Here is a 17,072-nt window from a genome sequence, read left to right on the forward strand (position 1 = left end):
CAATTATTTTGTTGCAAACTGGGCATAAAAATCTTTTACAGCTAAGAATAACTGATTTTTGTTGATTTTAAGAAAATGACCTTGAAATGACCTTCATAGTTGTCAGAAAAAATGCCAACAATGTTTTTTGAAAATCGTGGCCACTAAGTAAATCGATGAGCTAGGTTGGCAAAAATCTTCACTCAAATCACACGGAATGACAATTGACCCCGGACTAAAAAGGTTATTCTCAAAATAACACAGCAGAGCTCTGTCAACTGTTGAGTCGCTTCTTTTTTCAAAACCGCTGGTCAGACAGCTTTAATATTTGGTTTACATGTCCCTAGATGACCTTAGTGAGATAATTTCATACAGTCAGGAAATACTTAATTTTTTATCCATGTCTATAGTAGCTTCAGGGACTTTGGCCCTATGTTTTTCAAAGTTGGCAGCTCTTGTCAGGGATATGTCTTTGTTGCAGCTTGCTGAAAGTTTCAAGCACTCTTTCCAGCGTGTTCATTTTTAGCCGGATGCCGGCCAAATTGACCGGCTACTTTCGTATTTTGGCCGGCTACTTTTCAGCACTGTTTCGCTCTCTGGCCCGGAAATTCTGGTTTTGATAACAATAATTAGATTTTTTTGGTGGTCTTGCAAGCCGCAGATAATATTTCAGAAGTGCCGATGTGGCTATATGTAGTCTAGCAATTTACGCGGTGAACTTGTTGCTATCACTGTACACTGTAGTACCGCGATCAGCGAACGTGGTGTACTATACACTGGAATCGCTCTCGAGGTCAACCTGGCTCGCCCGATCACAGCCCGAATTATTCCGACGTTCACATCGGGTATAGCCGAAAATTGGACTAACATACAATTACGTTATGCCCGCGAATAGCCGACCATTTCCGAATGAAGCCGACTGTTGTTTCGCTCAAACGCGGAAGAGAAAGTCGACGCCTGAGAGCTTTGGTTTTCTGCGTAAGAGTAGGGCCTAGTCTGATGGGTTTGGTAGGTTTTGATCAAATCTAAAGCGACCACAAGTTACTGAGTCTCATTTTTCATACTTTCGAAACGCCACGTCAATCTATCCATGGTCGATCACGATGTCAATATTCAACTCAGTCGATCGACATCGCGTTTTGTGGAGGGGCCGTGGTTGTGTGCATCGCGGAAGAGAAAGTCGACGCTTGAAAACTTTGATTTTCTGACTTTGTCTGTTGGTTTTGGGAGGTTTAGATCAAATCAAACAAAAAATTACTTGGTCTCACTATTCGTACTATTCAAACGCTACGTCGATCCACGGTCCTCCTTTTGTGGAGGGACCGTGGTCGATCACGGTGTCAAATTTCAGGTCGACGTGACCGATATCGCGTTGTGGAGATGGCGTTGTGTGTACTGTGTTACAATTGACTACCGGTACTTTGTACACACACGGCGTAGTACAGGCTGGCGTTCAGTGTCGTTAGTTTGAGGTTTTATCAAACATGAACACTGAAATTTAGCTCTCTTTTTCAATTATATTCAACATCAGCAAAAAATCAATAATCAGCTCGCGGATTCGTTTTATTGTGAAATTAGTACAGTGAATTAAATTCACTGAAAATTGTGTTCCTATAATTCATTGAATTGAATAAACTCTTTGATTTTACTGTATCGTCAATCAAGTTTATTTAAATCAGTAAAACACTTTGTACAGCCAGGCTGGTCAGGATTCTAGCGGATCATTATCTACTGGATTGTGAAAACCCTAGGCCCCATTCTATGATGTATTTCAAAATGTTTGTTCAAGTCATGAGCTACACATAATTCTACACAACAGTCTGGTGAAATTTTGCTATTATCCTTGTCAACTGAATGCAGTTGACAGGCCTGAGTGAGATCAAATTAATTTTTCTGACTTTTCTTTTAAACTTTATCCCTTGAAAACATGTTGTAATTGGCAATGATAATGATTATTCTGTATACTGAAATGGTCTTTAATACTGTACAAGAATGCATAAAATTACTCCAAAATGTCTTCAAAATTTAAAAAGTTCTTGCCCACCCCGTCCCTGAAACCCTCCCCCTTTGTGTGTGTTGAAATAACCTTTTATACACTGTATTAAAGAATGCATGAAATTGCTCAGAAATGTCTTCAAATTTAAATATAATCCTTAACACTCTCATGCTGAAATGGTCTTTCATACAATCAATAATGCATGAAATTACTCCAAAATGTCTTCAAATTTTAAAAATTTCCTGCACACAGGGAGGGGACCCCCTCCCTGAAACCCTCCCCCTTTGTGTATGTTGAAATAACCTTTTATACACTGTATAAGAATGCATGAAATTTCTCAGAAATGTCTTCAAATTTAAATATAATCCTTAACACTCATGCTGAAATGGTCTTTCATACAATCAATAATGCATGAAATTACTCCAAAATGTCTTCAAATTTTAAAAATTTCCTGCACACAGGGAGGGGACCCCCTCCCTGAAACCCTCCCCCTTTGTGTATGTTGAAATAACCTTTTATACACTGTATAAGAATGCATGAAATTGCTCAGAACTGTCTCCCCCCCCCCCCCCCCCCCCCCCCCCGCCCGCCCAGGGAACCTGGTTGCACATTAAGCTAACCGCCTACTTTTCTGAATTTTCCGCCTACTTCAAAAGTTTTTGAGAACCCTGCTCTTTATCTTCCATGCCTTGCTTATAGTTAAAACCTTACAGGTTTAAGTAATTTTGAAATTCCAAAAGTATTTTTGCTGTCCTGTGGTATCATTGCTTTAAATTGTTATTTACCATTGTCAGTGATTTTGCTGAGGTTTGGGAATTAAGGCATTCCCTATACTGTGTGGGAACCCAGTGGTACTGTCCCCAATATGGGATTGTATCGATAAAACAAGGTGAACATGGTAACAATTATGACTGGTGATCAAATTCTTGTAAAATTTACCAGGAGTTGTCAAGTACCGTAAGCCATTATTAACAAAAATGCAGATTTGAGCTCTGAAAGAATAACTTCGCAACCCTGGAAAAGTGATGCTTGGATGTGTCATTAAAGGGACAAAGTCGGCCATTTTTTCATGAATTTTGTTTGATACAAGATACTACTTATATTGTTTGGCATGTTGAAAGATACTGAATGAATGGGTGACCATGTAGATATTCGACCCTGGTTTAGACAATTTAAATTAAATGAAACCATCACGAAAATGAATTAATGGTCATGACCATTCTTTCATTTTCGCCATGGTTTCATGTATCATGTCTAAAACCAGGGTCAAATCTTTCAACATGTTAAACAATATAAGTAGTATCTCGTATCAAACAAAATTCATGAAAAAATTGCCGACTTTGTCCCTTTAACATTTACAAATGTGATCTACCAATACCATCCAGAACTGTCAAAGTTGCAACAACAGGCTGTCATTCCAATGATCCCCAAATCCCTTAAGGCTGATATATATGTCTTGTGTTCTTGGTTTCCTAGCCTTAGAAGAAATGGTAATTCACCAAGAACACTAACTGTGATACCAATAGCTATTGCGATTTAAACTTTCACTTGATTGGTTGTAATGGTAACCCAAGTGGAGTGCAACTGAATTTATAACCAATCAGAGAATGCTTTACAATGCCATATGTCTCCATGACGTCACATTTGTACTTCAAGTTGAACAGTTTGTTTTTTATGCTTAAGTGACATTTCTGGTGTTCAAATTTTGAGAGGGTAAGGTTTGGTGATTTTTTAGAGAATTTGCAGAGCCACATAAAATATACCTGCTGGATTCTAGACTAGGAGTAACACTATACCGGTACTTTATTTATGATTTATGTAAATATACAAGTTGTGATGTCTGGGGTGCCTTCCTCAATGAGCACTCAAGAAAAAAGCTGTCAAACAGAGTTTAAATAATTTCCACTTCCCGATAAAAGGAGAAATGACATATTCTACGGTATGATATATTTGAGTACATGTATTAAGACGGCAAACAAGGCTGTCAGATGATATTTATATTGACACAGAGTGGTTAGCTCATTTAGATACCATCATTTGTATATCTCTATGTCAACAGCTACTGTGACTTATTTATTTTGTGTGTGGAATTTTTAGCATTATCCATGCTTGTATCTGAATTTGGGAAATTTGACGCTTCTCAAGACTGGCTCAAATTTTCAAAAACAAGTAGATTTTTTTTCTGTCTAGTTCTCATGGTTATAATTGACAAGCTTTGTGACTGTATATTTGTATGGTCTGCTACGTACCAGTAAAATTTTGCATAGATGTGGGGATAAAAATATCTCAGGGAATGGAGTCATCGTGGTGACTATGCCACAATAATATACAGCCCAATCACGGCTAAGGTTCCAGTGTAGCGGCCGCACCACGCATGATAGCAGTACACCTACATTACTCTTTTACAGTAAGTTTGGCTTTTCTTTTCACATCAACCAGGGATTCTGATTCGTCTGAACACGTTTTTAAAAATGTAACTGTTATCGTTTTGTGAGTTATTGGGTTCTGGTATTCTTTCTGCTGTTGTCTGTTTTGACGTGTCTTTCTTTGTGTCACTAGCATACAGAACCTGGTACGTCACTTTATGTTTTGTCTGGCAGTGGTGAATTTCCGATTCATCTCACATCCTCTAATCTATGCGAATAAACACTTCAACAGATGACTCAGTTCTCACATCATTTTGATCGAAGATAACATGATTCTGGTTTCAATTTTTATTTCATATATTTTATACATTTTTTGTGACTTTTTGTTAATAATTACTTTAAACTGAGTATTAGAAATCGCATGACAGCATTACTATACTCATCAAATTTGAGATGTAAGGACCTTCTCAGATCGTCGCATATATTAAAGTTCATAAAGTGAATTTTGTTCATTTATGGGGGAGGGGGTTTGTCCTCCAATCAATTAGTAAACTTCATTTTTACACTTGTATTTTATGATTACAAATTCTCTTTACATTGTTCGTAAATATAAACAAAAACTGCACACTTGTACAGACAAATTGACAGTAACTGTTTGCAACGCATTCGTGTCATGCTACGTGTATGATTGGGAACTCAAATGTGATTGATTACTTGACAATGTGAATACGTATCCCCTGGCTAAATAACATGATGTTACATAGCCAGGGGATACGTTTTCTTCAGTAGCTGTACAAAAATGCTACATTGTACCGTTACTCTAAGGCAGACATCAACATTTCGTAGTTTTGAACTTTTTTCCGATAATGTGGAGTTGGTTTGATCTAAATGAAAGAATTTAATTTCTTGAAGCTTATGCGACAATGTGAGAAGTTCCCTTATCAAGTAAGAACTATTTGTTCCAATCATGCTGGATGGGAAAATTATGTGTGTATTAATATGTAGCAACAGTGAATTATTCTCAGTCAGTTACAATGCAGTACCCTGTCACATTGTGACAATAATAAGGACGCTGTATAGCTTATGTGTTGTTTGAACATATGGCATTGCCCCGAGTAGTACTCTGCAGATCACAAATAGCAGTGACTGTTCAGCTATGCTTGGTCATAGCAAAATTAAAAGCCTAATATGATGAATATGGTTCAATTCATCTCTCCCCAAACACAGAAATGGGAAAATTATGTTTTGTGCAAAAATTTCAATGCACCGACTGTCTTTGTATGGTATTGAATGAACCACACGACATCCAAGTGTTTTGTTTTTTCTTCATCCATATGCATGCAGCTGACAGTTAAAACTCCAAAATGTTCTGTTGAAATTTTGAAAGGTTTTATAAAATTTATAACCTCTTTTTGTAAAGGATTCTTAACGTTATTTTAAAGACTTATTTCAATGAGTGTTAGTAGAATTTGTGAATACAGAAAACATCACAATTTTATTGATTCAGAATGTATGTTAATGATTGTGTTTAGTATCAGTCTACTTAGAATACTGCTTCCATTTTGGTAGATTTGTGTTCTATTTTCAATGTCCATACCGGTATTTCTTCAATGCATTGATAATATACAGAGGAATGGAATGCAATATTGTATAGCTTCTCACTATAAACACTCAGCTACAGTGATGGAACCAGACTTACAATATATGACAGATACATACAGTCTAAGGCAGTGTCGTAAAAGGTCAGAGTTCAAAAGGTATTCTTTTGGTGACAACAATGGCGGATTGCATCGTGGTACCCGTTTGCATGAACTGCTGCCTTGACCTGTTGGGTTTTAATCTCATCAATGAACCGGTATACACCACACTCGGAACGAAACAATCGTAAGACTTGAAGGGGACTACCGGGTATCCTACTTCTCAAGGTCACACTGATCACTCACCCACATGACAATTTAATTGAATTTAACCCTTTCAGCTCTGTAGTTTGACCCAAATCCATTGTTATCAAAGGTGATTGTGGACCTGTTCAATGGTATTTAGGGGTGAACAGGTTAAAGAGACAACAGCTGTTACATTTATCATTATCAGATACACATTCTTGTATACATTGATGTTGAGGGTGAACAATACACAAGATGACATGATTTTTGAGTTCCAGTAGCAGAAGAAACTGTTTTACAAGCAAAATAAAAATAATACGAAAAATGCATTTTTCAATGAAAGTGCATTTTTCAATAAAAGGTAGTTCAGAAAAAACCTACATCAATATTACATCATGGATGAAAGAATGTATTTTGCATTTGAACAAAATTGGTACCAGCCATAGGTTTTTTCCAATAGCTTCACAGAACCATTACGCTTTCATTTTCTGTGTACACTTATTTTGGAATTTCATTTTCAGGATCTTAATCTTCACCAAGCATACAAGATGTTTGTGGTATGGGATTACGTAGCCCTTGTCTTGTACTTCATTTTAGTAGTAGGAGTTGGACTGTGGGTGAGTAAATTTTCACAGTCTAGGGATTCTCTCATTTATTTGAGTTTTACTTTTGATACATGTATAGTTCACCTTGTGTGTGAGACATTGCCCTCTGGAGGTTACACAAAGGTCAAAGGTTATTGAGTCTGGCTGGCATGCATATGGGTTAAAAAGCCTGGAAAACCTTTTGAAATTTTTAAAAATCAGGTGTAGCAACTGTTGCAAAATCAATGTAGTGATGTTTATTTGAAAATTGTTCAATGTTGAAAAATAAGCAAACAAAATGGAATAAAATTGATCGTTCGTACACTAAAGTGTTAAATTTGTTTACACGAACAGAAGATCGAGCATGGTATGCATGTCATTATTGCATGGTACACACGGTATTTAACATTCACAGAGTCAGACTATACTGCTGTAGGTAATCAAAGTAGATACAGGTACATGGTATAAATGCTGAAAGCAATAACCAGCACATTTAACTCCATGCAGTACTTAGCTTATCCTGAACCAGCTGAGCAGTTTATACATTGGGCATTTGTATACAATATTGAACACACACTGTGCGTACTGAGCATAAATTGACACGTCGGTGCCAGAAGGTTAAACAAGTAAAGTACTCAGTTGAATTTATTATTGTGCCAAAACTGATCTGAATATCTCATATACAGTATCGATTCATAATATAATAATAATAATAATAAAGGTTTATTGCAAAACACATTGTGACCAAAAGGTCAAATTACGTTTATATACAAGACTGTAAAAAACTTTAAAAAACTAACTTGTAAACTCTAAAAAATAACAAGTACACTCTTGATGTATGACTTTTTTTGAAAGTTTATAAATTAATAAACTTTTCACATGCAAAATACCTTACTACAGGCATCTTAACTGTTGTACATATACCGGTATATCGTACATTTTATGCATCACATCAGTACTTGTACAAGTTTAAGCATACAGCTGTACTTGACAATGCGCGTTTTTGCCTTTAAGGTAGTATGTGCCTCAACGATGAAAGACTTAAATTAAAAAGTTTGTCTCAAACTTTCCTCAATGAATCTTTTAACCATTCTCTTTCAATATCAAATAATCAAGAATAAAAGTCTGGGGTCACTTTCCAATTTTGGTACTTGAAAAACAGTTCACCCAAGATTTACTGATATTAGAAATTCAAAAAGGCTGCCATCCTGTGTTAACCCTGTGGAGAAAAATGAAATTTTTGAATTTCGAAAAACTAGGCCAGTAAAGAGTTTTCTTATACCAAGAACTTTAAAATGAGCCCCACAAGGTGTATGATAGAAAAGAATTGTAAAAGTTTGAGAGTCTGAATATCTGTCCCCGAGGCGCAGTCCACCTTAACTGCTAGATTGCGCCTCCCATTAACAATATTCAGAACAAAATCGACCACAGTCTTAGCCACATTGTGTAATTGCTATACTTTACTGAACAACTGCAACTAGTCAGAATTAGATGTACATGTACTTTACTCCTGTACCTTTAACACTTGACCAGTAAAAAAAACTAAAAGCCATGAGGCTGGGGCTGTCAACAATCCATCAAAAACCCTGTACATGCCCATAACAATTTACAGATACAACCAATATTAGAAATTTGCAATTAATGTTTGAAACATACTGGTAGGCGTTCAGATAATAGGAAGTTACAATATTTTACACAAAATGGAAAGTGAACACTCAGAACAGTGTCATTGAATTCTGTCTGCTGACTGCAAATAAAGTGACATATAGCCATACCAATTACGAGAGTATAGTTTTTTGTGTCATTAAAACAGTGTTGCAGCCAGGAATTTTAAGTCAGGGGACACTGTGTGCCCCTACTGTTTATTTTGGGGGACATTTTGCACATTTTGGGGACAACATGCGTCAGTTATAAATCAAATTTTGTATTATTTTGTAACAAATTAGTTTCACGAAACAAATTGCAAGCTACTAGGACCGCGTCACTATGCTTGAATTTCAGGCGATCCTAGCAGTCTACCGTATCTCCGTATCTGTTGCCAATCAGAACTCAGACGGACTACGGTCAAGCAAATTATGATATCAAGTGCAACGTTTTTATTACTTTTAACCATGGCTAGGTCCGAAAGTACGTAATGTGCAAGCCTGGAAATAATTATGCAAAACAAAGGTCATTGTTTAGTAACATATATTACTTGTAGACTACATCCAACACAGTCGACACACGAGTGCGCCCGAGGTGACCCGCAGTACGCAAGAATGCGGGACAACGGGTTCCGTTTGGGGGACATTGTCGCAAGGGCGCGTCCTGGCGGCAACACTGAAAATATACAAAATTCTTTGGTTTAAGGTAGAATTCACCTCAGGGACAGATATTCAGACTCTCCCATTGTTACAATCACTTGTGGGGCTCATTTTAAAGCTCCAAGTTGGAAAAATTTCTGTTGTCCTTGTTTTTCAAACATCAAAAATTACATTTTTTCCTATAGAATTAACAAAGGAGTTGCAGCCAGTTTGACTTTCAAATATCAATGTCTTTCACTTTTGAGGCGTGTAATACCTTAACCGTCTTACATGACATGTTACGTTCTTAACTAAAGTTAGAATAATACCGGTATACCAGATAATAAAATTGATAATCTTGGTATGGATGTAAATCAGGCCCATAATAGATCTAATCTGATTCATTTCTGAATGGAAGTTTAATATTGCCTGGATAAACATGTACAAGCTTGTTTTATTGGGACTGATACAATACCACAGACCATAGAACAAAAATTCAATGTAATTAAAGAGAACAATTCTTAAAATAATATATAGATGTTACTAAAAGTGTGTGCAAATGTGCAAAAATAACGCTTTGTAGTAAAAGCAAATTATATAGGTAATATTTCATATTTGTGCATCGCAGGCAGGTAAAATGAGACAGTTATTGATGAGTGTTATACCGTATGGGACACATTTCTTTTAATGAGTAGCTCCATATAAGCCTTGAATTTTCTGTTGTTTCTATTTTTGTTCTGTTGTGCATTGCAGCTTTTGTTCTGTTTCAAAATTGAATATGTCCAGTTCTACCAATGTTATGTGTGAACACAGTGTGGTGTTAACAACTGAATTTTAGTCAACACAATTCCAACTCATTCGCCAGTAATGGCAACAGTGCATTGTGTTCACAAGATTTGCACTCTGTTTTCTCTAGGGAGGAGAAGAATAATTTCTCTTGTTTTGTGAAGTAAAAATACTGAAAATATCATAAAAATTAAGTTACAGTGATTTTTAACCATAAAAACGTAGGCACTTAACTACTTGAGTTTGTTGTTTTTCACAGAGCATGGCACAGTAAAAGAATATGAAAAATACTAAATACAGAAAGTTAAATTTGTTGGAATATACTTATTTTCACATTACAGAGTTTAGGTCGCTTCAGAGGCAGCTCAGGTTTCAGCGCTTATTCCTTCTCAGGAAACTGAGAGGCTTTTAATGTCAGCAAGAATATTTAAGTAACTGTGTATCGTTCGCTTGTTGAGAGCATCTTAACGTTTAATATTGTATCTTGGTATGGGAACCTCTCAGTTAAGGACAAAATGAGATTAACCCTTTTTCCTGCCAGACAGTAATAACTGTATCACTTCCCCATTAGCCAAGTCAGTAAAAAGCGGTATTGAGCCAAAACATGACGTATTTTCACCCACTTGGCTTGGTATGTTATAGCACCTTTTGTCCAAAAAAAATCAACTTAACAGTATTATGTTTCAACAGCCTTCAAATGTATAGTATTATGTTAAAATACATCATATGGAACGTTGTGTTTCATTAATTTTAACCATCTTGACCTGGTGGTGAAATATGGACTTGGCAGGAAAAGGGTTAACACAAGTCGTCAATCTGGTAGGAAAGATTGTTGGTATAAAACAACGGCAACTTTCAGTAATATATTACCAATCTTTGAAGAGGAAAGCCATTCAGATCCATCAGGATCAAACACACCCACTCAGCACAGAATTTAAAATCCCCCCGTCAGGTCGACGACTTAAGGTACCTTTTGCGCGTAAAAACTTGTACAAAAAGTCTTTTATACCTTCAGCTGTGGCAGTTTTAAACTCGGAATTTTATACGTAATTTATTGATTTTTCCCCAAGACTGTGTATATATGTGTGTGTGTTTTTAGCTACTATAGACTATAGTCTATAGAAGCTATTGGGATGGGTATCCGTCCGGCGTCCGTCGTCAGTCTGTATGTATGTATGTATGTATGTATGTATGTATGTATGTATGTATGTATGTATGTATGTATGTATGTCCGTTTGTGAGGCGTCCGTCCACTCAAATATCTTGAGAACCGCAGTACTTACTGATTTGATATTTGTTGTGTAGATGAAAAATATGATTTTGAGAAACTATTTTTTTTAATTTTTGATATTGTTGAAAATAGGCAAATTAATGCCAAAAAAGGTGTTTTTGGTAAAAAATTTTCTTCTTCATAACTGCTGGTCAGACAGCTTTGTTATTTGGTATACAGGTCCCTAGGGATAACCCAACTTAGATTTGTTCAAATTGTAATGAAATATGCAAATGTGTATTTTTAAGGAATTTTTTGTCATTTTTGGTCAAAATTTGACTTACATTGTATGTAATTCTTGTACTGTATAAACCCTATCAATTCACCCAGAAAAAAATAATTAATATGATTTTAAATAATTGAATTAATCATCAAAGCCAAAATAATTTTAGTGTGGAATTATCAGAAAGTTCACCTTTTTTGACAGTTCATAGTGAAATGCTTACCATCTTGGAGGATTAAAACATGTAAAGGCAACTTTCCTGAATCCCAACTTTGATATATTCTGAACCACCATTTATGTTATCTAAAAGAAATTGCTCATAATAGTTTGTCATGATAGGTGGTCAAATAAATAGAGATAGAGAAAGTTCTCATTTCCATTTATGGTTGACTTGGTAAGGATAAAATAAGATTACTTTTTGAGGAAAAAAAATAGAGTGGTCAATAAAAGAGTGGTCAAAGTGATAGGGTTTTTATGGTAAAGCTGGGCTGTAAGATTCCTTGTGCTATTTATAGCAATTATGCAATCTGTGTAAACAGTGCAATGAAAGTGTAACATGATTCCTTATAATGCTTTTGATGACCTTGAACTTCTTAAGTTACAAACATTTGTCTCTTCAGTGTGCTTTCTCTGAGTATGTACAGTCTCAACTTATTCAACAGAACTTACTTACAATGTTAATTTGAAAGTTAAAATGTGCTTGGTTAATAGGATGAAAATATAAAAGATAACCAGCTCAAGATTCTTTATAACCTGACAGATATGCTGTTTTATTATGACGTAAATCTTGATTTAAGCAAGTCTTGTTTACTTTAATTAGAATGTAATTAACTCTCGTTTATTTGCTATTATAGACTAATATAGTCTGATGAAATATGCAAATCTGTATTTTTACGGAATTTTTTCCATTTTTGGTCAGGCCATCCTGAAATGAGCTATCAAAGATATCCACCTTCATCAATACATGTGTCACAAAAGGTTATTCTCTACATAACACAGCAGAGCTCTGTCAACTGTTGAGTCGCTTGTTTTTTCAAAACCGCTGGTCAGACAGCTTTAATATTTGGTTTACAGGTCCCTAAGATGACCTTAGTGAGATAATTTCATACAGTCAGGAAATACTTAATTTGTATCCATGTCTATAGTAGCTTCAGGGACTTGGCCCTATGTTTATTGTAAGTCAGGAGCTTTGTGGTGCTGAAAGAAAATTTTCCATTTGTGGATGTGCGTGTTTCATTAAATGGACAATAAAGTAATTTGAATTGAATGAATTGAATTAAAATCTGGGAATGGAAAAAAAGAAAAACAATGACTCAGTAATTGTTGTGTACAATAACTTGTGCAAGTTTATAAAGAAACTGAGCACTCTTTTGGAATGTTACACTGCTAAGTGCTACCAAGCAGATCTGATAGTAGGGTAAAATGCCACAAGTGGCTGTCAAGAACATAAATCAAATTTCAAAAAGGGCATGAATAAGAGTGGAAAAGTGTAGCGAAAGTGTGTGTTTTTTTATTTTTGTCATTTACGGTTGATAGATACTGGTATTTGTACCTTGAATGTGCTGGCACAATTGCAGAGTTTGTAACAGTGCACAGACTGTTCTATTTGATATCAATGCCACTCAGTGTGATACTGGCCTGAGTAACAGCTGGCATAGGCAAATCTTGTTGAAGCTCCCATTCTCGTTTATTCCAAATTAATTCACATACAAAACCCGTCAAATTTGATTTATAATCTGAAATTATTACGTAATATTTTCCATTTTGATGCAATGAGCTATTGGATTTCCATGTATTTTTTAACTTTGAAATGATATTCAAAAATGTTATTGCCGCCAGGATTGATAGCACTGGTAGCCACTAATTTGTATTCAAATCGATGCAGTACCGGTATATGTGTGTGGGTCTTTTTATACAAGTATTAGACTCAATTTGTGACCTTCATGTGGCTGTGCTGTCTTGTGATGTATTATTGTCAAAACCATAATTGCAAATATCGGAATCCAAATTTAGCTTTGGTCGACTCTAGTTCAAAGTATTGGTAAGAACGGCTGAAATAGAATATTGAAAGTACAAAAAATAGATAAAAATGAAAAATGTGTGAGAAATGTGACCATCATTTTAATTTCATGAGTTACAACAGATGCAAACAAATTGTCAACACTGATTCAGTGAATTGATCTGATCCTTCCATATGTCAGAATTTACAATGCAGCATATGCTTACATCCGGAAGACCTCTGATTTCTGAATTTGCTGCAGTGAGGAGGATAATGATTGTAATTAAATTTCATGAAAGGAAGAATTCGAGTGAGAATTCAACATCTGGTCTTAAAAGCACTCTATATTTGTTATAAAATTTTTGCTCTTATTATTTCTCTTACCCAATAATTCTCCTACTGAGTAATTTTCATAAATCCACCAAACTATCTTATTTAACCCTTTGACTGCTGTAATATTTTCCACCTTTTGAGTGCTGTAATTTCTCCCACCAAAATTTTGTGCGACATTTTACCACATTTTGAGGATTTTTTTCCGTAATCCTTCCAATAATTTTGGACCATAAGGGTAAGCACTTTTCATAGGCTACATTTTCTGATCAAATTTTAGAAAAAATCTGAAAAATCTTTGGACCTGAAAGAAAAATTGTCTTGGCTATATTCAAAGGGTTAAAACTATTTTTGTTCTGAAGTATTAAAAGCAGCTGTACTGAGAAGGCTTGAGGGCATTTCCATTTGTTAAGGGAAGTATATACCGGTAATCATAGGATATCCTTTCTGCTTGTCCTGTACTGTACACATGGAGCATATTGAGAATGTATCATGCACTGAGTACCTGTTATCAGTGAACTGATGTGACATGTTGATAATGTAAGCACCGACTATGCCTTACACACACTAAAGGGATGGGGTGAATCTTTGGACATACAGTGCTGTATTTGTTGGTACAGCAGAGACTTAAAGCCAGAAGAAATGGATCATTTAGAACATATTTCACGCCATTATGACAGCCTCTGCTATTTTTACTCCACTTTGTTATTGTGGTTTTGAATTTTTCTGACTGGTTAAGGAAGGGCAAATAGTTTGATATAAAACCGACAATTCAAACAAATTCATAGTTCAGCGGAGCTTCATAACATTAAACTTTAGGCCAGTAGCTTTAACTTTCAATGATTTTAATGATTTTTGTTATTACTGTCAACTACAGTTTCTTGCTCTATTCCCCAAAGCATGTTGAGATACACACTTACACAGTATTCAGCTTGTCAACTCAGCATGCATATGTGTAGACAGCATTGTTATTGTTAACGAGTGAATTCTGGTCCAGACAAGAATTTAAATGTGAGCAATAAGAGTACATTTTAAATATACCGGTATGTTGACAGGCTAAATAGTTGATATTACAACACGCTTTTGTGAGTAGAGTAAGAATGTACAATTGGCATTTATAACAAAAAATGGTGAAAAAAATCGTCAAAAGTTACATCCCACTGGCTCTTTACTACTTTTTCACCTATGCATATATTTGCATATATTAGAACTGCTGGAGCTTCACCATCATTGACAATATTTCTTTCTTACTTTTTTCCAGTCAATGAAAGGTCATGATAGGTCAAGCTTGGCTGGCTATTTCCTGGCTGGTAAAAACATGATCTGGTTTATGGTGAGTTACATTATCTTGTAATAACAGTGAAACCTTGGTATTTTAGACACCTTCGTAATCAGGATATTTCGCTACTGCAGACATGTGACAAAGCAAAAGTATGAAGATGACTAGAATTTTACACGTCTATCCAATATACGTACAGGACATTCTGAAAACACAATATTTTTTACTTTTTCTTGAAAAATTTACTTTAAACACAGATAAACTCAAATAAAATCAGGTAATTTACTAAATACTGAAATTTATGTCCTTGTGCATGGTCGGCGTTTTTGTTCAGGTTGCATTTCGCTAAGAGTAAAGCAATCTGCTGTAAAATTTAGTGAAATATAAATCTTGGTTATTCGTGAATAATTGCGTGTAATTAATGATGAAAAAAATTGAGGTATTAAGTATAATCCCATTACAGTTAAAGAAGAGACAAGACTATTATTTGCTGTGTGCCCTATACTCTTTGTTTCATGTGTGTATACATGTGCCTGCATTCATATTATATTAGGTCTTGGGACAGGAACAGTCCATTGGGAAAGTATGGATAATCTTTCATCCCATTTACCTGTGTTGAAGTTACAATATCAAATACTATAGCAACATGTTTTGACCCAGCACAATCCTATTATAGGATTGGCCGGGTCAAACCATGCTGACCTTGAAAGGGGTAAATTGTATTCTCAAGTAAGATTTAACCATTCGCCACCTTGCTTTGGTCCAAACCAATCAGTGGTAACGGTTGGACCTGGTGAGCAGGTTAAATATGCAATAAATAATAATTATTTCGATACAGGTCGGTGCATCTCTGTTTTCAAGCAACATTGGCAGTGAACATTTTGTTGGACTAGCTGGCTCTGGAGCCGCTACTGGTATAGCTATCGGAGCATATGAACTCAACGTAAGTCAAACATGAAAACAATTCCATTCGTATGGGTGAAGTATAGTTCAATGTCCAATTTTGCATCTGTAAAAAATTCATCCGAAAAAAATAAAAATATTTGACAAAGAATATTCAAGGAGAATATAAAATATGCACAGTGTTTACAATTGTGATTTTAAACTCTGTGAAAATTTGAGGAAGAGTTAAAAAGTTTTGTCTCCAACTATCTCGACTTTAGGACACTTTTCTGTCTGTGGATATTATCCTTGCAAATTTAATATTATTTTAGTTTGGAAGTCAGTTCACATTTTTGCATGCGTACCAGACATGTTTACCGTCAACAATATCTGTTGTAACAGTCTATTTGAATTTATATGTTTATTTTTCTCCATTAGGCCATGTACTTATGTCAGCTGCTTGGATGGGTTTTTCTGCCAGTCTACATTGCTGGATTTGTAAGTTTATTTTAAATGAAATTTAGTTACATTTTATCCGGAATTGAGAGAATAATTAAGGAAAACAGTGATGGTTTATAACTGTTTGAGAGCTAAAAAGGCGGCAAAAATATGATGTATAGAAACTGATAAATCATTTTATTTGTATGTGTGCCATCACAAATGTACAGAAGCAGACATGTTCAGGAAAAAGGCAGAAAGGGAATCATTCTATGTGAAAAAATATATCTGATATTGTGAATATCAAGATAAAGAGACATGTTTTAGAGAGAGAGAGAGAGAGAGAGAGAGAGAGAGAGAGAGAGAGAGAGAGAGAGAGAGAGAGGAGAGAGAGAGAGAGAGAGCCAGCTATTGTGTGTGTGTATGTGTTGGAGTTTAGTTTTTTCATTTTTCTGCAAAAATGTTCTCTGATACTGTTCCCAGGGATCTTCCTTGATTAAATTTGTTTAAAAATGATAATGAAATATAATGTAAATTTTTTGGGCTAATTTCTCATTCTTTGATGAAAACATCCGTTTCACTTTGCTTTGTATGACCTAATTCAGATTTGTTGAAATTGTGAAATTTTTGCCTGAAAATGTAGTCTTCCAGTAAACGCAAAATTATTTTACACTGACCAGTATAAATGGCACATGATCTCATGTACATGTACATTGATTCTGTTCCAATGGGAGTACAGTGACCACTAGCGCTGTTTTTCACTATTATCTGTTCA

At 35.4% G+C, this 17,072-nt stretch overlaps 1 protein-coding gene across 7 annotated transcripts in view; it reads left to right on the forward strand.

Moving 5' to 3' along the window:
* Positions 1 to 17,072, forward strand: part of LOC139115307 (sodium/myo-inositol cotransporter 2-like) — a 45,816-nt gene that overhangs the window by 6,453 nt on the left and 22,291 nt on the right. For 4 of the 7 annotated variants that reach the window (XM_070677351.1, XM_070677331.1, XM_070677373.1 and 1 more), the window contains 4 exons: positions 6,746 to 6,841; positions 14,960 to 15,031; positions 15,816 to 15,920; positions 16,298 to 16,357. In XM_070677351.1, coding sequence (XP_070533452.1) covers positions 6,746 to 6,841; positions 14,960 to 15,031; positions 15,816 to 15,920; positions 16,298 to 16,357 — 333 coding nt within the window. Of the gene's footprint in view, positions 1 to 878; positions 988 to 4,271; positions 4,383 to 6,745; positions 6,842 to 14,959; positions 15,032 to 15,815; positions 15,921 to 16,297; positions 16,358 to 17,072 lie in introns of those variants that run through there. The other 3 variants (XM_070677337.1, XM_070677343.1, XM_070677365.1) reach the window with 3 other exon arrangements.

The sequence above is a fragment of the Ptychodera flava genome, chromosome 2, assembly GCF_041260155.1.
Source record: "Ptychodera flava strain L36383 chromosome 2, AS_Pfla_20210202, whole genome shotgun sequence".
NCBI lineage: Eukaryota > Metazoa > Hemichordata > Enteropneusta > Ptychoderidae > Ptychodera > Ptychodera flava.